At 45.2% G+C, this 21,253-nt stretch overlaps 1 protein-coding gene across 1 annotated transcript in view; it reads right to left on the bottom strand.

Annotated features, from left to right (window-relative positions):
- ARHGEF4 (Rho guanine nucleotide exchange factor 4) overlaps window positions 1–15,922 on the bottom strand; it is a 663,006-nt gene extending 647,084 nt beyond the window's left edge. The window contains exon 1 of the mRNA XM_086943787.1: window positions 15,524–15,922. Within this exon, the coding sequence (XP_086799913.1) occupies window positions 15,524–15,562 (39 nt within the window). The 5' untranslated portion in view covers window positions 15,563–15,922. The remainder of the gene's footprint in view (window positions 1–15,523) is intronic.
- Window positions 15,923–21,253: the final 5,331 nt, after the last annotated feature.

The raw sequence follows: 21,253 nt of genomic DNA, 5'->3' as shown, positions 1-21,253 counted from the left end.
CTATAGAAACATTTTAAATACAATAAGTTATTCTCCAACAGACTCCTAATAAATACAACCTTTTACACCCAATTACATCATACGCCCTGATGCTTCCTTCTTGGTTTCTAATCTAAAAGTTGATACAGCGCAGAGTCAATCGGTTTTCCATACACAAAAAAAAAAAACACACAGGGCACAAATCACAAAGAAATTTCTGTGAGTAGGTGTGATTTGCTCATATCCAAATCATGATGCACCTACTTAATTAATGGAAGTCTGCCTTGAAATTAGGATCTTCAAGTTAGCAAATTCCACACCACTCCTCCTCCATACCGGTTACGATACATACTTCTTTGACAGTAATTGAGAGGGCAAGGAAAACAAAAGTAACAAAGGCCTCAAGAACAAGGATAGCTCACAGACACAATAATCAATACATTTATTTGTTGTTGACCCACAACAAGATCCTTTGAACTCACAGAAGTGCGACGAAATTAAGCCTGGTCAATATTTTTGTGTGGTAAACGACCAGAACCGCATAAAGATATTGCTTAGTACCTGAGATTAACTTTATCCTACCGATGCTTTTTTTTGCATAGATTCCTGTCCTAGTAATGAGTCATTGCACTTTATCACTCTTTGAACTATTGACACATCTGGCCAAATGTACAAAACGTCTTAATGTTCATCATTCCCACTTATAAATGTGAAAAGTCATGAAACTTGCACGCATATCTAGCAATTGGTTAACAAAGCCAGTTTAAAATACAAAGCTATCAGGCATGCAGAAATTCTGGATAGAATGTCGTGTTTATGCATAGTTCAGACCCTGGGAAAATGGCATTGCCTGGACCATGTTCAATGTAACTGAGATGAACCTTTAAGAAACATTCTGCTTATATGTAGACAGATTTACCGCAGTACAGAACATCAACACAACTAGGGTAGGAAAGTCATGTTAAAACTTATTAGTCAAATCTTTACATTAAATCAACATTAACACATACACGTACAAAAGTTGTCTCTGGAGAAAGATTTGCAATGAAATTCAGATTGGCCACGGCTGATGAAGGGCTACCTTGTAAAATGGCTAGCTGTTGCCACCATGCTTTGCGACACAAACGTTTTATTTCAAGTGAAGCTAGAGTCCTAATAATCGGCTGTAGTGTTTTTTTTCTTTCTTTCCAATGACATTAATGTTTCTTTTGTGATGATCATGGAATGTTTTGATGGGTAGTGCATTTGCGAAGACATCTGCAGAGTACAGGCTAGTTTCTGTAATTTATCTTGCTACAGATAATCTAAGTTTGAAGGATGCAGGGAGCAGCTGCATTGTGAGGAGTCATGAGAAGCATACGAACATACAGTTGTATCACCTCACTTTACTCTGATTGGATTGTCTCATGAGAACTATGTGCAGGTGTATCAATGGTTAGAATTGTGTGATTTAAGCTACAGCAATCTAAATTACAGTAAGAGAGAGCAAACTGTTTTCCGATATACTTAGCATGGAGCAGAGTAAAAGATTTAGAGTAGCTTATGAGAGAACTGTGTTGAAATGTTATTTCTCTTCTTCTTTCTTTCTGTGACACTTCTTCTCTGTTCAGCCTGGTTGAGTGTAGAATATTTGATGATGTCATGAATGCATGGGTTGCTTGGAGATCTGGTGTGGTCAGTTGAAGATTGCAGGCTGAGCAGCAGGGAGGCTGCTTCTGGTGGAGCTACATTACAGCTACAATACATCTACTCAACTTCTTATTTACCATCTACTTGGATTGTATCTGGAACTTAATAAAGTATCATCTTGGAACCTACTCCTGGTCTACATCTGGACTTCTTTATACCACGACATTTGGTGACTATTTGAAGTAAGAACCTACGTGTGTTGGAATCTGTACTACATTTGAAACTACTGGGCAAACCTGGATTTTACAAAAAAGAAAACTTTAAAGGAACTGTACTACTTGAAATTGCTAAAGAAACTCGAATCCTGGAGGTAAACAACGCCTTCACTAGCCCCACCAGTGTCCTTTACCACTGGACAGCCTGTTTGAGGTGTTTCAACTCCTTGACTTCAACGGATTTTAAGAACATTTCTGTGCTGCTGCGAATTTAAATGTGCTGTGTGGCTGATGTAAGCTAGAAAGATAGCCGATTTCCAAGTAGGTTCTGTAGTAAGTTTATTCTACAGATGAAGGAGCAGCTTAACATCCACAACAGGTCCCAACAGTCTCCCAGTCAGCATACAACTGACTCACATAGAACTCCCCAACAGAGAACACATAAGAACATTCCAACCCTCATTATACATTCCACAGCCCACTTAATGCAATACAAAGGATACCACAGTGGCGCAAGGAGACATTGACTTATCATCCAAGCTCTGAAGTAAGCTGTCTACCTAAAACCAGTGGCTGTTACTATCTGGGCAAACAGTGAAAATGTTACAGTTTTTTTTTCTTGAAAGGTCTTTGTGTTGATTTAGACCATTTGGCTTACAAGCACTGCATCTGGCTTTGGGGACTGGCTGCTTTATTTTGCAGCAATGGGCAGAGTATGCGTAACTGTTTGCACCATCTCCTTTGAGCTTCAGCCACCTACACTGAGTATTCTGAAAAGGAGGGCAGCTTTTCATGTGCATGAGTGTCTCACTTCAACTTGAGTTCTGTCTACTACTTGTACGTCCTGCCAATTGTGTTGTTCATTTAATAAAGTTCAGCTAGAGCTTGCTCTAGACCGAGAACGTTGCAATGTTCCTATCGGCCCTGTTCCTGTCTGCGTGGAGACCTATTCCATACTTGGGACTAGCTTCGTGCCAAGATGCGTGTGTCAGAAGATGCATGAATGGCGGACACTTTGGTCATGTATCTCAATTGAGCTCATGATTGATTTAGTGGATCTTTCAACAATTGGGGAGCAATCGTTGTCTGCATTCACTGTGCCACACTGCATTGGATGCCAACGGCCACATGGAGCTCTGGGTGAAGATGTGCTTTCAGCTTCTGAGAACTATCAAGGACTACAGTGACTACATTAATTATTTTAACTTGGATTTTTAAATATATTGGTGGCTTGCAGTCCATTGTGCATTGTTCTTTGCATATGTTATGATGTACTTTTCTTTCATTCATTTCCGGTTTACATTTTGTTCATCATTCTGGTACAACCTAAAAATGTAAAGTAACGCTCCCAGAACTGGTTTGAACTAGACTATGCACAGGGACACCAAATGTGCCCCTCGTGCAGACTTTCAGGTGTTTACAAGCCACCCACTCGGCACAAATACACTAAATATTTTCTGGGAGGTTGTCACACCTCCCTGTGTTGGGATGCCTATTGTTCCACCTTCCTCTGCTCGAGCTTGGCTCAGCAGCAGGAGGGCAGAAATGTGCCTCTGGTCGGCAGTACCCATTTTGTGCTGTCTGGGTCTAGAAGACTGGTGCCAGGAACACTGAGAGCCTAACGGAGGGCTCTGCCAGTCCTTGGAATCATATGGGGGTATGATTCCATCATGTTTGATACCAAACGTGCTAGGATTCGTTGAAGACGTTTTCGTGATGGTCACCACATAATTACGAGGTGTCCCTCCATATAGTATATGGTTGCTTGACTGACAAACAGGGAGAATGGACTCCGTAGGCTGCAGGGGGGTCCTGTTCATGAAGCAGCACCCTCTCACTTAGAACCAAGCACCATGCCTTCAGGATTGCAAAGTCCTGCTACAGGGATGACATAGGTTTTAAGTGCAGTGACCCTTAGATATAGTAAACCTATATCTTGAGCAAATGGTGCATTCACCATCTTACGCAGGCTGCTCTGGCAGTCCTGTAGTTCAATTTTGAATGGTCTTGCATGGGTGGCATAATAATGCTGCAGCCCATGGGGGACCTCTGGGGCACCCATGCCCTGGGAACATGGGTACCATATACTAGGGAGTGCCAAGGGTACCCCAGTATCCAATCTGGGATGTACCTAAGTACTGAACAAACCAATGTAGGGAGAAAGCAGATAGACTGGGGTCCTGATTAGCAGGATCCCAGTCAGACTAGTTAAAAACAGCATCACATCAAGCAAAAAGTAGGGGTAATCATTGGAAGTAGATCCTACTTTCCTACACTAACTGGACACACTTTGGAGATTCATATTTCATGTATTTCCCACAGCATGGATCCTTGCCTTCTGATGATTACTAGGTGACAACCAGGTGTCGTCACTCTTGTTTCATAATGTGTGCATAACCACTGAATGATCTAACACATTCTGTAAATGCATATGCCATTGATTGGCATTTCTAGTTTGAGTTAAATTGCCTCACATACAGAAGTCAACTCTCAAGATGCACCATATTGCACAAGGGTACCACCCCTTTTACTATATAAACATGTCACTGCTATTAAAATACTCAATTTAAATCTCAATATCACTGAATTTAAATGTAGGCATTGTTCATCTGTGACCACAACTGAAGGGAATCCTAATTGATCTGATAATCTTCTCCTCGGCCAGGACCTTGAATCACAACAGTAACAGCTTAGCTGACACAACTACCAATCACAGTGGTCAAAATCACTTTTGAGAGGATCATTCACCCTTTCTAAACAGAATTACAATAACATTTCTATCAGACAACTCTGGACTTTCCTCACTTCTTTCTTAAAGGTTATCAACAAATTGCTCATTAATGGACACTGAAAGGTGATTTTCATTCCTACAATGTTCCAAACCATTGCAGGACCTGGGGTATGTTTTCAGACTATAACTCGTTGGCAGGCTCCACCTCCATTAAGAAGAAATCCATCTTATCCAGAGGAGTGACATAATTGGAGTTTCTTATATTTCCTTCATTGACCATAGAAATCACATCTTTCATTTGAAGCTAAAACGTCATAAAGGCTTGAACAGTAACTTGACAAACTCTTTGTGGGTTTGATGTACTATGTTTCTCTTTGGAAGACTTTGTTTGTGAAGGGTGTCCTCCGTAGGCACAATAACAATATGGGCACCAATATTGACCCTAGCGGGTGGATTAAGAAAACTAAGAAATACAACAGGCGGTCTGGGATGTTGGGCCTAACCTCATAATGGAGCTGACATTCAGCACCTAAAATTCTTATTAAACAGAAGATAAGATGATCACCAAACAATATTTACACAGATTTTGAAGCAGCACAAACAGTGTCTGCTTGTGTGTATCCCGTAATATAGACTGCAGTCCAGTATTTGCACTTACACTGGAGAATATAAGGTACATTACCGTGGACACAATATGACCTCAGTTCCTACATTCATTCTGACAGACAGAGGACTACGGTGGATGCAATTACAGTGGCGATGATGACAGTATGATTATTATTCATAATAATTGTGAGAAAAACAGTTTTTGGTTGCGGGGAGGGCGGGTTGTGAGCCGTTCTCAAGCAACAGCCACAATCTCTGTCAGAGTGAACCACAAAAAGTCACTAAATTAACCTGTGCTTAACCCTCTCGTAGCTTAACACAAAAGCAGTCAGGCTTAACTAGGAGTATTTATGCAGCACACAAACAGTAATATAGTGAAAACACAAGAAAATTCACATAACAATTTAGAAAAATAGCGTAAAAAAAAAAAATTAGACACCAAAGCAACAATCAGTAGAACAGGAAATGTGCAATTTCAAACATTTAAAGTATGCATGGCACCTAAAAACACAAATTGCCACTTGCTGTTATCCGGTTGTGTGAGAGTGGGTGACAGTCACAAATTCATGTCAACCTCGATGGAGCATAGACCGGATAAAGGAACCAGGTTAGTCCTGCTTAAAAAGTTACCTTCTAAAGTTCAGTGCAATGAGTCCAGTTCTCAGTGGACTAGCCCGCAAGAAGCAGGCAGAGCGTTGCGGATGGTGGTCACTGTAGCGCGGAGAGGAAGCCGGGCATCACAGATGGTCATCACTGTTGTGTGAAAATCCTGTTTTGCGTTGGTGCTCACTGTGGGCTGTCGATGCTGTAATGTGAAATACAAATCTTGCATTGCTGGTGATTGCTGGTGGTCGCTGTAGTGTGAAGAGTCAGGTTCACCTGAGCTTCATGCTGGCAGTCACTATGGACAGCAAGATCTTGGCGTGAATGAGCTGCTCTGGATCGCAAAGAGCCCAAATCTTCAGAATCTCTTCTCTTATTATAGGAGGAGATCAAAGGATGTCACATTAAGGGTCCCGGACCTGAGAGGTACCTCTTGGGGATCAGGAACTCACTTCAGCAGATGCCAGCAGGGATCAAGTAGGTCCATTTTCAGGTGCAGTCAGGTCCTGTGCAGCAGGTCAGGTGGGCAGTTGCAAATAGGCATCTGGAGCTTGTTGTGTCCCTGTAACTCCGAACAAGAAGTCAGCTATCTAGCCCTTGGAGTCACTCAGGTAGCCAGCCTGAGTGGAATGGTACAGGTCAAATCTCCCTTCTCAGACAGCAGGGTAGGCCTCAAACAGCAGGGCACTCCTCTGGAAGCAGAGCATGCCTTCTTTTATAGTTTCCACAAGTCCAGGAGTGTACTGAAGAGTGTGCTTGAAGGTTCTATGTTTATCCCCGATGCTAACTTTGAAGTGGAAGAAGCCTCTGGACCCCCCCCCCCCCTCCATCCCCCACACAAAAGAGCCTGGAATTTCCTGCTTCCCTGTCCTGTTCACTGTCTGTAGTCACAATAGGCTAGTGTGAAGTTCTTTATGTGGGAGCTGAGGCAGTGTCTCTGAAGTGCAAGCAGGACTGTGTAGAGCTCCGCACCCCATCCGGCTTTGGAGGGCCCCTCCTGTCAACACACAATCCCTCTATTGCAGAGGTCTTCAAACTGTGGGGCGCGCCCCCCTGGGGGGGCATGGAGTGGTTCCAAGGGGGCGCAAATAGCTCTGCAGATGCATGTAAATTAAGATGGCCTGGATGTACAGCGATCTTTAATTGCCGTATTTCCAGGCTGTCTTAATTTACTCTGGAGTACAGTGAGGGCAGGGGTGAGTAAATGTGCTGGAGGGTCAAGGAGGTTGCCTAAAGAAATCTGATGAGAGAGAGGCACAGTGCACGCAGCGCGTGTCACTTATTAAGTCATCCCCGATGGCTCTGAGGTGCAGAGATTTTATCACAGGCGTGTGCAGCAGGGCCTGTTCTAGGATTCTCTGGGCCCTGGGCAGAAAGGGAATTTGTTAGGCCCCTCTAATTTTCATAGATGTGACACATTAAGGGCTTCCTGCATCTCAATAGATGCCCCTGCTTATGAAGATGCAGCCCATCCCTCTCCTTAAGTGCCTCTTAACAGCTCATAAAGGGCTGGAGCTGTGAGGGATGCGTATCTGTGCAGACTGCCAGGGAGCTAAACAGAGGGACAATATCCATCATACTGTGCCTCTGCAGGGGTGGGGGTGGAGACCTAATTGCTGGACAAAAATGAGTAATGTGTTTTCCTGCAACTGGTACTGCCCCCTACCCTTCACCCCCCTCAGGTTGGTTTCCCTACACCAAAGCAATAAGGCCAGGGGAGGGGGCTCCCTAAGGTGGCGGCGGCGCACTTACAAGGTTGCATCTTTAATGCCATAACCTGGCTGTGTCTTATTGGTGCAAGGCCCTAAGTTGGAGGGCTGACTATGGGGCCCTGGGAATCTGCTCACACTGCCCATGCCAAGGACTGCCCCTGTTGTGCAGTGGTTCAGTAAAAGGCCTCTGCCCTGTTAACACCGTACTGCAAACCAATATATGCATTGTATTTTCAGTTGAGGACCATATAGTGGTGACCGTCTTGCAAGCTGCTGGGACAGAATGTTGAGCTATGTCAGTCAAGCTAAGAATACAGAAATGTGATGGACAGAAACCCCCTCGATACAGGGTTCAGGTACTACTCAAACAGCAAAACAGCTCAAATGGGGATTATCACGGGTGTCATTTGTATACAGAGGGGAGCCTGGGAGTTTCTGTCAGGTGTTCGCATTTCATACACACGAGAACCGATGTAAGTAAGTGTTTTGTGTTTTCACAGTTAAGGTCTGGCATTTGAAAAAGTTAAAGCTATTGCGTCATAAATTGTCATGTTTGTTATTTACTTTATAGGTCTGTAGTGGAGTGATTGTTTAAGGAACAAAGTGCACGTGATTCTATATTACGAGAATTAGTTGGGACGTTAAGGAGTTGTGGGGTGGAGAGCTATGAAGACAGGAAGAGGAGGATAGTGGACAGAGGTTTAGGTGAAAAAAGATGAGGCGTGAGATAGAATAGTAAGATGAACTGAACATGCTATGGATGGAAAATGCAAATAGAAAATTGCAAGAGGTTATGGAAATCAAAAATGGTGGACGGTCGGTATGTATGTCAGATGTAAACTCGGAGAGCAACAGGGAAATAAATGAGCGAATGTGGGGAAAATGCAGATAGATTTCCATGCAGCATACTCCTGCACATGTGTGTTTCTCAAATGGAACAACTACAAGAAGTCATCTTTAGCAGTCTACTGGCCTTAATGTTAGTTTCAATGTCCCCATGTTGTTAGTTTGCTTGTTAAAGTTGCAGGCGTCAACATATGTTGTTTTCTTTTCCTTGTGGTTCTGTTTCAGTGGGGACACTTTGCTAATTTTTTATTATGTTCAGTGAATCGAGTGTTTCATGTGTCTGTTATTGTGCAATAAGGAAATTGATAAATGTTCTCAAAAATACATATGGTGGACATATTAGTGACTCATTGTCAACAGCATTAATTGCTTGTGGTGGCTAATTAGGTCTTTGAGTATTTGAATTTTTTTCTGAATGGTACCTAGGAGTGCCATTGGTTTGCTAGAGTACCAGTACCTACTGAGGCACAAGTATTGTAAATATGGTTTATTTAGCTCTGTGATTGATTGTTTGCGGGGGGAGGGTGCCTGCCCATGAACATAGCCATGTCCCTCCCGCTCCCCCAATCAATACATAAAGTTTTGGAGGGGGGCCAAACCTCAAAACATTTTGCTTATGGGGGGCTCAGAGCAAAAAAGTTTGAAGACCTCTGCTCTATTTGGCAGGAATACACAAAAGTCCGCTGCCAACTACACCTACAATAAACGAAGAATGGGTCTGCTACAACATAATATCCGAAAGAAATAGTTAATAACTTATAATTAACCCCCGCCTAGTGGAAGGATTATTCAATTAATGAAATAGAAAGGCAATACTCCCAATATTTCAAAAATTAAGAAAAACACTTACAAAATTGTGAAATGTAAATAATTTATATATATATAGATTTGCAGAGGCATGACATCTATACACACACAGTATTACTCCAAACACAATTACAAAACAACGAATAGTGAAAATGTAGTGCACAATACAAACAATTATATACACATAGTACAAAGACAAACAATCAACAAAAGCTCAATAATACCACATTCAATAGTATCAATGTCAAATTCATATGATAGTGCATATGTGTGAGAACATGGGTGTGGTGGGGGTATTGTACATATTTGAGTGCATGTTTGTGGGAAATGCCATTACAAAGCGGCTGTTTACACACATGCCATTACAAAGTAAGCACTACAACGCATGCACCATTACAACGTGTAGACTTTACTATGCATTTTTTTACTACGCATATGCTTTTACTATGTATGCCATTTCAACGAATTTCGTTGTAAAGGTATGTATGGTAAAGGCATATGTATAGTAAACAAACCACAAGGAGGGAGGTAAGGGGGCTTTGGCCTGGGCGCTACTATTTTAGGGACGTGGGAGGTCGCTCAGGGGTACCGTTTTAGGGTTTAGGTTAAGGAAGGGGCTGGGGGCCGGGCGGGGGGGGGGGTCACGCAGAGTTAGTGTTTCAGGATTTAGAGTAGGGAAAAGGCTTGGGACAAGGGGGGGTCGCTCAGGGGTAGGGTTTTAGGGTTTAGGGTAGGGGAAGGGCCGGGGTCCTGGTGGAGTCAAGTTGGGGTAGGTTTTTAGGGGTAAGGGAAGGGTTTTTAATAGAAGGGTTAGGGCAGAGGGTGGGGTGCGCCAGGGTCCAGGATTAACGTTTATGGTAGGGTTCAGGGAAATCTTTACCACGCATATGCTTATAACATACATGCTTTTACAATGAATTTTGTTGAAAAGGCATGATTGATAAAGGCTTAGTCATTGAAAAAATATGCCTATTACAGTGTACTGCATAGTGCATTGGTCCATGCATTTATATAGGAAACATTAGCACCACTGTACTTGCATTTACAATGGATATCAGTACCTCTGAACCTGCACCTACAGGGAAGACATCATACTCCTGTACTGGCAGGTACAGGTTTTACATCAGGACCTCTATTCTTGCACTTACAGAAGGGACCACAAGACCTACGCACTTAAAGTCTAGACATCTGGACCTTTATATCTGTGTGGGCAAGTGCTTGAGTGCCTCACAAAGGGGTACTAAGCACTGTATAAATAAATAGTGCAAACTGCCGACGATACCCAGTTGGTACTGGCAATCAAAGGTGATGGAGATCAAGTGGCTGAAAAATTTAAGAAGGGACTTATTGACATAGGAGAATGGATGGCCACTAACTGCCTCAAATTAAACTCAGATAAAACTGAGGTGGTCATATTTGGACCTCTTCTCCCAGCCTGGCCATAAAGTTGGTGGCCAGATGACTTCGGTACCCATCCCACCCCAACCGCCAAAGTTAGGAACCTCGGTATCATTTTCGATGAAGGCTTACACTTCATGGACCACGCCAATAAAACAGTTTCCACAGCACATCTAAAACTAAAGATGATCAGAAAAATTCGACCTTTTCTCCCGGAGTCTGCCATCAAAACTCTGGTCACCTCCCTAGTATTTTCCGCTTTGGATTACTGCAACGGCCTCTTTCTCATCGCTCAATCCAGAGTAATAACCAAATTACAAACAATCCAGAATGCAGCAGCACGTCTGCTTTCAGGAAAAACAAAATATGAATCAATATCAGGAAGCATAAAGGATTACCACTGGCTCACCGTCCGAAACAGAATCCATTTCAAGTCCCTTTGTATCGTGCTCAAAGCGCTCAATAATCAAGGACCTCACTTTTTGAAAGAGCAGCTGCAACCGTACAAACCTAGCAGAACGTTACGTTCAGCCACCCTTGGCCAACTGGTCATTCCTCGTACAAAGACAGTATCCTGGGGTGATCGACGCTTCCTGGTGGCAGCCCCAAAGCTCTGGAACACTCTACCCCTAAACATCAGGCAGAGCCCCTCACTCCTTCACTTCCGTAAGCTTCTAAAAACTTGGCTGTTCGATCAATGATTCCTCCGTCCCCACGTTTTCTCACCACAAGTAACTGGTTTCTTAGCGCCAAGACGCCCTAGGGTATATGCTGCGCTTTACAAATATCAAAAATAAATAAATAAATAAAACAACAGCTGCTCTTACAGAGGAAACATCAGGATATGCATCTCACCACATGAATGTAGTGGAGTTTTGAGTAAAACATTTTCTGCACATGCATTCAATGGAGACCACAGAGGCTTTGAGACCTGATTACCTGCAATCATAGCTGTATATATATATATATATATATATATATATATATATATATATATTTTTTTTTTACGTGGATGTTCGAAATAAACTCAAACATGCGTTGGCAAAGTCAATGAGTTTGGTGGTTGGTGATTTGCTTTGCCAAAGCTTGTTTTTTTAACATTTGTTGTAAATCTTTATTATAAAAGCATTAAAAAGAGGGTCACATATGCATGCGCATGCAGGAGCATCTATCTTGAATTGGATTAAAAATTCATTTTAGAAAAGTGTATATTGCTAGGAGTCAGCATGCGGGACGTGGCGCATTATATCCAGTGGAGAGGGACATTGTCTGGAGATCTTGAGAACCACCTCTCACAGCTTAAAAAAAATAAAAATAAAGAAATAACTTACAATGGCCCACAATCCCCTGGCCCTGAAAGGGGTTACTTTCTGAGTGGTTGATAAGATTGTGATTTGACAGAATGCCATTACTCACAGAGAAAGGAACCAATGGCTGGAGAGTGTTTATCCACTGCTCCATGATAATGCGGATGGAAACAAAAAACATGAATGACATTGAAGCGGTCAATGGATTAAGAGGGCTGGCTGAAAAAGTTATAAGGACATACTTTACATTTATTTTAGCAAAATCAAAAGGTTTTGGCTAACACCAGACCTATTAATGAGATTAGACTACCTCCCTTTGTACCTGCATTTACCGAGGCACCATTGGCCCTCAGTATCCTGAATTACAATGGGAGGCAATGACTTAGTACACACACTCACAGTGGAGACCGGAATCTCAGTAACTGAGTTGTACGACAGAACAATGCAGGGTAATACATTGCATGCCTTAACCATGCATTTTTTACCCTGCATTTTTTACAACGCTTATACTTTTACAGCGTATGCCATTACCGCGCATTGTTTATATATATAAAAACAACGTATTTGTGGGGGGAGACCCCCCACGTCCCCCTTTACCATAAATGCATAGTAAAGGCATGCGTTGTAAAAACATACATGTGGTAAAAACATGTGTGCTAAGAAATGCATGGTAAAGGCACAACGTGGTAGTAACCTCGTTGTAAAGTCTGTTTCCCAGGCCCTGCACTCACTGGGGCTGAGCACTGACGCGGCAAAGAGGAGACATGCCACTTCTTCACAAAACATTCAAATAAATATATGTACAGTGACAGTGGAGCGGCGTCATAAATTGGAACAATTAGATATGATGATCCCAGAACCTGCTCTTTGAAAAGCAACCAGGGCAGCCTCAGTACCCGCACTAATCGCAGAAGGAAGAAACTCACCATCTGAGTTTACAGTGGAGATTAGGACCACAGTACCTGCAATTCGTGTGGAGAGCAGGTGCTCAGTACCTATACTTAGAGTTGACACCAGGGGCTCAGTACATTCACTTACAGCCAGGGCCGGACTGAGAACCAAAACAGGCCCTGGCAAAGTGCTCGGCCGGCCCCCTGGAGGTGCGAGCAAGCTCTTTGGCTGGGCCGGTTTTCGGACGATTTTGTTACAGGTCCGTTTTTGCCGATATGCCCTGTAACGAAAACGGCCCCCAGGGCCCAAAACTGGCCCCCACCCTTGCGGCGCACCGGGGGATTGCCTGGTGCCCGCAACGGCCAGTCCGGGCCTGCTTACAGCGAATATCGGGGGCTCAGTGCCTACACTTATTGTATGCATCAGGGGCCAGATATATCAATATTTGATGCAGTGAAATGCAGCGAGACAACTTGATATGCTGCTCTGCGTAAAATGGAGAGAGAAGGAAGGCTCCATATTTACTAAAATAGGGGCATTCCTGCTCTCTGTCTGTGCTGGCGCGCAGTGTGCCCCTTAGCGCCAACTAGGGCCCCCATGAGCCAGGCAGGATTGTTTCTGTGCAGGAAAGGACACCTTCCTGCAAAAACACAATTCGAGTTGTTTTCCTCTTTCTAAGTGTACTGCAGAATCCAGCATATTTAGAAAGAGGAGAAAAAGGAGGAGAAATACAACTATTTCTCCTCATTGCGCCTTTATCGCGTATGCATACACTTTTGGAACATTTCCAGGTTTACTTGTCTAGGTAAATTCCTGGATGGGTGCATGGAAACAAACATCCACTCTCCACCCATGTAACACCTTCCTGGTGCAAAATAATGCCTCTTTACCAGCCCAGTGGTATAACACAAAATGATGCCCCCCCCCCCCTCGCAGAATGTGCGGCGCATAAGCCTGTGCTATGCACTCCTCTGCACCAGCCGCAACAGCACAAAGAGTCCCTCTTTCCTGCCCCGTACATTTTAATTCTGTGCCTCAAGCACCAGCGAGCCTCTGCTTTAAACGCCACATGACTCGTCTGGTGTGTTTCTTTCCTGTCAGCATGCGTGAAGTGCAATTGGATTACCGTTACTTACCACAACCTCGCTTAACCTCCCCCTCCCCCCGCGCATACCTCCACAGCGGCGCCTCAGCCGCTCCGCCACAGCACAGGAAGGACCGTTACTCGGAGTCACACGGTGAACCCACCCATCTTACTCCTAGCATCGGCACCTGGATCACCCGAGAGTGAGATGTCGGCGAACCCCCGGGTGTGGACACTGCGCTTCTCATACGAAATACAGCCTGAATCTGGGGTGTGTGTACATACAGGAGTGACGGAAGTACGGAATGCACGCGCGCTCCTTTTCAGAATTGCTGGCACTTGACAAGTTTGTGTACAACCTGCTTTCTGCAGAGGTCGCTGCGTCAACAGCACCAGAAATAACATCGGAACAAAATGGGAAAATGACGAGATCACACTTGAGGGTGTGGCGTATGCGGTGTCAGTAGCGATCAGGGTTTCAGGTGCTCACTGTACCCAGATTTTGGGGTAGATTTACAAGCCCCTTGCGCCACTTTTGCGTCACTCTTCCCATGTGAAAAGTGGCGAAACGGGCTTGTAAATCTGCTCCTTTGTATTTCTCTACACACCAAGGGACGGGCCATTTCCTTGCTTGCGTGAGGGCCATGATACCATTGCTACGTCACAGCTCGAGCTGAGGGGTACCTCTGTGTTTCTAACTCTTTCTTTGAACGTGCCGGGACGCCCCAGGAGTAACACTGTGTGCTATGAAAGAATCATTAAAGTTTTTGTCATAAGAATGCATGACTGTTTCATTGACCAGTTCTGCAGCGTTGGTACTTTTCACAGCTTCCTATGTAGAAATGCCACGCTCTTACTAACTCTATGAGGTGCCTGGGTGAGAAGGTGAGAGCACGGTGTGCTATAAATAGATGTATTGCTGTTAATCTTGCTAAAAACTCCAGCTGCTTTCGTGGAAGCGAGGTTAACGCTTCTGTGACCATGACCAAGGGGTGCTATGTTTCAAAAAGTGATGATACAGGTATTGTATGACGCATATATCACGTCAGCGCTGTCGGTTGTCGTGGAATGCGCTTTACTACAGTGCTTTGAGATTACAAGCAGGCAGTGGTCGGTGTGAGCAGGTTCGTTGTGCTCACTGTGCTGTGAGTTGTCACTGTGAGAGCTTGCGATGCAGTTAATTTACAAGTACGCATTTCCAGTCACCTGAGAGACAGTTGTGCGGCTATTAAATATTAAAAACAAAGTGGCAATAATTGCTTTAAAATCTAGCTATCGGACGTCTGAGAAGAATGAATAAAACTTATTTTCAGCTATGTATCTCGTAGCATTTACATATATTTACATCCCCCATCAGTGAACAGCCCAGACCTTCTGTTACAAACGGATGATTTAGATTTAGATGTTGTGCGCTGTGTAAACACAGCTGTGAATATTGTTCATAACTAAAGTTTGCCAGTGGGCTATAAGGAGTTACTTTTCTAAATCTTCTATTCTAATAGCCTCACTGTGGGATTACCCGGTCACACGCCAGGGAAACATGAAAAGAGCTTGCAAAAAACTACAAAACACCCCCAAAAACAAGCGAAGTGAACTAATGAACTATCCAGAGATGACGACCTGCAGGTCACGTGAAGCGTTGCTGAACTCTCAGCAGTACACCTCCCATCAGTTCCGCGGACACTGGATGCACAGGCACACATCACATCCCCTACCTTGAAGAAGCTCCGGAGGAAGTACATGAAGCTCAGCATCTTGGGACGGCTCTCCGCGTCGCCGGGCCTCGGTCCGGGCCGTGCGGGGTGCTCGCGGCCGGCTCCCCACTGCCGCCGCTCCCACCGCGCATCCTTCTCCGGCGCTATTTTGGACCGTCTTCCAGGCGAAGCCTGCTCGCCGCTGCCAGAAGCTTATGCTAAGGACTTGCATAACAAGTAGGGCTTATCTATGGCGCGCCGCCACCGTGCAGCGACGCAAACAGGTTTGTTCACGGCTTACTGGCCCCGGGTGCTTTATTCCCTTCTTTTGGGACCAGGCCTGGACCAGAAAGAGGTCTTTGTGCGGCGCGCTGAATGGGAAGCCGAGAGGCATGCCTGGGACGGTCTCCCCGAGCGACCGGACCCTATTGAAACCGGCCTGGCCCGGCCCACCTCGCCTAGTGCTTTTATGTGGGGAGTACTTTCTGAACCAGTTGCAGGCACACCCCGAAAATGGGGGCGAGGCTTGGGAGGATGGCGTCCTTATACCTCTCACCCGGCTTCCATATAATTATAACTCATAAAAAGGGAAAACAGCGTGTGTTTGCTCCGGTCTGGCAAGACCTAGCACACGCAGCGGGTTCAGTGGAGCGTCCGAGTTCTCAGCTCACGTGCAGACGTGAGGGCAGTGAGGTTCGCCCCCTTTAAATGGGTGAATTAAAGCAGCGCTTGCTTGCACCTTCAATTTCGCTGTGGTGTAAGCAGCAGGTTGAAGCTCTCTCTAAAAGGGCGAGTCGGCCTTGCCGGGATTTGACAAGTACTTTCCAAGTTGCACACAGGTCATGGCGGCAGGTGCATTACCCAGTAAGGATCTGAAGCCGAGCCACCACCGTTGGAAATTAAACAGGTCACTTCTCAGTAGCACAAAGATCACTGCAGCAGGCGCATTAGCCTCATATGGCTGAGACAAGCCACTGCTGCAGCAATTCAAACATTTAGCCCCCAGGATGCACACAGACCTATAATAGGTAGGTGTAGTAGGTGCACTAAACCCTAATATATTGTGCTATCTTCTTTTAATAGAGTTTTTATCGTCTACCAGTGTCTGTGCACCCTTCCATATGAAAGGGTACGGACAGTGTGCCCCTTGAACATAGAACCCACAATATCTGTGGAACAGAATATCGAGGTCAATATATCGAAAACATAAATATTTGGGGGCAGATTTATGTTTCCTAGCACATCCCTGCAAATCAGTAGGGATGCGTCAGGAAAGATCCGTGACGCAAGTTTACCCCTGCGCCACGTGCCGCATTTACCATGCGGCGCATCATGGCGCAAGGATAAACAGATGCGTGTCGCATCTGCTGGCGTAAGGTTGACGCATGGCTGGAGTTGTGTCGTGCCACGCATTGCTGGAGTTGTGTCGCGGGCGCAAGGCAACTCCAGCACTGTTCCAACCTGGCCCATCCTCAACATGGTCCGTCACGCCTTACGCCTGCTTCAAGCAGGCGCAAAGTTTTGATGCAGCGGCGTCGGAAAAGTGACTGAGTGAAATCTTGTAGATTTCATTCAGGCCCTTTTCCGAGGCTTTCCTGCGATGGAACGCTCCCGCCGGCGCCGGAACGCCCACATGAAACCTGACGCAGGTTTCATGTGGCGCAGGGCTTTACAACGTGACTCATCTCCCTGGATGCGTCACGTTGAAAATAGGGCGCATAGTGGCGCATGCTTTACGCCGCCGCTGCATCACAGAAGTGATGCATTGGCGGTGCAAATGTTGCTCACGAGGCTCGTAAATCTGCCCTGTAAGTCTTGATTGTCGATACCTAACTCCACATATATGTACCTGCGCAGTTCATTTACCTTTCAGGTACATAGATGTAAGTTACGAATAGTAAATCTGTACTTCCCAATGTGCACTTACCTTTCAATATTTTGTCCTACATTATTGTGTCCTCTATATTCTTGTACCACAATGTTGTTGTTGTCGATACAACCGGTACACACACAGAAAGTAACTGGATGTAGCTGCCATTTTTCGCTCACTCTTAGATTCATTGTCTCTGTGTTTGGAAAGTATGAAAGTGGGATGGTGCTGAAGGACCAATCTGGTTTTCAGGCACCCAAATGGTCTGATCACGCTGCTCACGGGACGTGCCATGACGTACATCATGTTTTTCTGTCAATTTCTGAGCATTGACACTTCTGAAAGGGAGAAACATGTTTTGCTCATAATTACAATATTGGGTCAAAGTGGAAAAGTGGAATCCATACTCTGGTCAGGTGGTTGCCAAGAGGTGACCTGACAGGTAAAGCGAGCTGGCCTCTTCCCTTAATAGCAGAATCAAGTAGTTCATTTCAGTTCATAAAGCTTTATTTGATTGTTACAAATTTGAAGCATCTGTATTAGTGGAGGGTTGCTCATGTTGCTGGCCAGCATGCTTCATTATTCTCAACCAGAAAGAGTATGTTTATGCATTTCTTGTTGAAAAACAGTATTTCTGCCTTTTCACATTTCTACCTTTTCACATTTCTACTAGTGGAGCGTGTTCACAGATAGAGTAGAAAATGCATACCATTGTTTAGAGCTGATTGCTGCTTCACTTGCAATTTGCACAACCACAAAAACAAGTCCAATGCTATTTTCCATGGTATATGAACAATTTAACAGGTGTGAGATACATCAATCACTTGAGGGAGTAAGGCCCAGACCATTTGGGTAATGGTAATTTTGCCAACAGAGACCATCTGTTCAAGTTGAGAACATTCCAGGGGTACACAGTAACACCCTGGCACTATTAAAACATCATGGATTACTTGAACTGGCATTTGTTTTTGCCATCCCTCTTTTTTTTTTTGAAAACCTTTATTAGAAGAAAAGTAATACAATTACAGACCTACAACCAGGCCCGGCTCCAAGAATTTTTGTTTGGGTGGGCCAAGGGCGCATTTGGGTGGGCCACTGCGGGCTCAATGTGTCGCTTCTGGAGGTAGCCTACAAATAAAAAAAACTGTACTCCTGCGTGTGATAGAAGGGGATAACAGGAGATTCAGGGCCCTCCATTATTTTCCAAATCTCTTTCTAATCGTTAACACTCTCAAAAAGTGTTTTGATCCCATGTAAGGTCCTTTTGATGGGCAGAGGAGGTTTCTGAGGTGGGAGTATCAGGCAAGTAACACTACTCAGCCTGCCTCGTTGCCAGCCTTCAGAGAGAATCTCTCTTCATTATTATCTCCATCTGACCCCAGACTCTGCAGTACACTCCCTTCCAGGCCTGATCATCAATTTTCTACAATCTCTCTACTGTGCACCTTAACTCACAGCTAACCTTGGTCCCCAGCCCCATATCAGGCACCACCTGGTTTCATTCTCCATAATCCCACTAAAAAGATTTGTAAAATCACCTTCAAACTGAAAACCCTGAATATAAGAGTAAATATAATTAGCACACACTTTAAACTATGTTACACAGTGGCCCTAATGACCCAACTGCTAATTAAATAAGCAAAAACATTACAGGGTCTATTATAGCGCCGGTGCAAAACTATTTATTGGTGTCCCACCACTGACCTCTTACTCGATAGACAACTTTACTACCACCCTCCAACAGTGCACGTCATCTCTCCTTAGCCCCTTTCAGTCATGACCTCCTCATCAGACTCCCTCCCTACCTGCCCCCCACCAGTGTCCCTCATCAGTCCAAAGCCCCTCCCCATGACCACCTCCTCAGACTCCCACACAAATACCCTCCACCAGTGCCCCTCATCGCTCCATAACCCGTCCCCCCATTGACCCTCACTGCCACCCTCCACCAGTGTCCCTCATCGCTCCAAAGCACCTCCCCCATGACCTCATCGGATTCCCTCATTGCCACCCTCCTCCCAGACTCCCCCACTACCACCCTCCACCAGTGCCCCTCATCTCTCCGTAGCTCCTCCCCATGACCTCCCCCTCCTCGGATTCCCTCATTGCCATCCTCCAACACTGGCCTTCATCTCTCTGTAGCCTCTTCCCCTCATGACCTCCTCCTCAGACTCCCTCCCTACTACCCTCCACCAGTTCCCCTCAGCACTCCATAGCCCCTCTGCATTACCTCCTCCTCAGACTCCCTCCCTACCACCCTTCACCAGTGCCCCTCATCACTCCAAAGCTCCTCTGCCTCATGACCTCCTCCTAAGACTCCCTCCCTACCACCCTCCACCAGTGCCCATCACTCCAAAGCAACCCCCCTCATGACCGCCTCCTCAGACTCCCCCACTACCACCCTCCACCAGTGCCCCTCATGACCTCCTCCTCAGACTCCCTCCCTACCACCCTTCACCAGTGCCCCTCATCACTCCAAAGCCCCTCTGCCTCATGACCTCCTCCTCAGACTCCCTACCTACCACCCTCCACCAGTGCCCATCCCTCAAAAGCAACCCCCCTCATGACCGCCTCCTCAGAGTCCTTCCCTACCACCCTCCACCAGTGCCCCTCATCACTCCAAAGCAACTCCCCCTTATGACCTCCTCCTCAGAATCCCTTCCTACCACCCTCCACCAGTGCCTCTCATCACTCCAAAGCCCCTCCCCCATGACCTCTTTAGACTCCCTCACAAACAACCTCCACCAGTGCCTTCCATCTCTCCGTATCTCCACCCCTCATGATGCCCCCCTCGGATTCCCTCATTGCCACCCTCCAACAGAGCCCATCATCACTCCATAGCCCCTCTCTCATATGCATTTTATTTCTTGTATAGCGCTACTCGTAGTGTAGGGTATCACAGTACTGTACATCACACACACATTATGCAGACACAATGATTCATAAAAGTATCCAAATCAGCCTATAGGGAATGTCACATAAGCTAATGAAGATTACCAGGTGTAGGAATCACATCTCATCCATGCTGCTGGTGGCAATATGTATTAAGAGGGTTGGGTCTGGAGAACCACAAACACAGGATTTAAAGCATACCTCAGTGGTTGGCTGTACTGATTAGAAATTATATCTGCCCAAACTCTGTATTGCAACATTAGAATAATGAAATACTGGGAAAATTCGAACTAACTAGCAATACAAAAAAAATCTAATTATACCATTCTGGTTTGTATACACGTCTTTGATCACACTGTCCTGTGTATCAAAGGAGCTCTGTGACAAAGACAGTAACCCACTGAGCTATCTACGTTAACTACAGTTCTATTGCATTTAAATACTACAAACCAAAAAAAAGAACGCTCTCCAGCAAGATCAACAATCCCCAAGGTTATTTGGACATTTATTGTCGTGCATCCTTGCAGAAACACTCATGAATGATACGATTTAAACACACGATGTAAATGAAAATGAAATAAACACGGCGTTCTAAGTATGTCTTTCTCACAGATTTAAAAAACACAATAGCCACACATTCTCTTACCTGCTCCTTATGAACTCTGTCACAGCCAGATCGGGTAAACAAACAGCTCAAGGGGTCAGGAAGGTCAGGAAAACGAAACGGCAAAACAAACTCCTCTTTTCCAGCAGAAAAGAATTAATTATCCACAAATCCAGTTCCAACGAAAGGCTTTGTCCCCTTCGCAGTGCCCCTAATGTACCTGCACGAGTCGGCGGGGACACAGCCCACCTGCCTAATAGGAGATGCGTGATTGGGGGTGCGAGCCCAGGCCCAATCACGCAACTACTAAAGAAAAATAACGTTCGAAGAACGTTTTAACTTGCAGTGGCCATATTCTGCTGGCCTTGCTGACGTCACTGCCAGGGCC

This window comes from Lissotriton vulgaris, chromosome 11 (genome assembly GCF_964263255.1).
Source record: "Lissotriton vulgaris chromosome 11, aLisVul1.2, whole genome shotgun sequence".
NCBI classification, from domain to species: domain Eukaryota; kingdom Metazoa; phylum Chordata; class Amphibia; order Caudata; family Salamandridae; genus Lissotriton; species Lissotriton vulgaris.
This window is presented reverse-complemented; position numbering and strand designations above follow the sequence as displayed.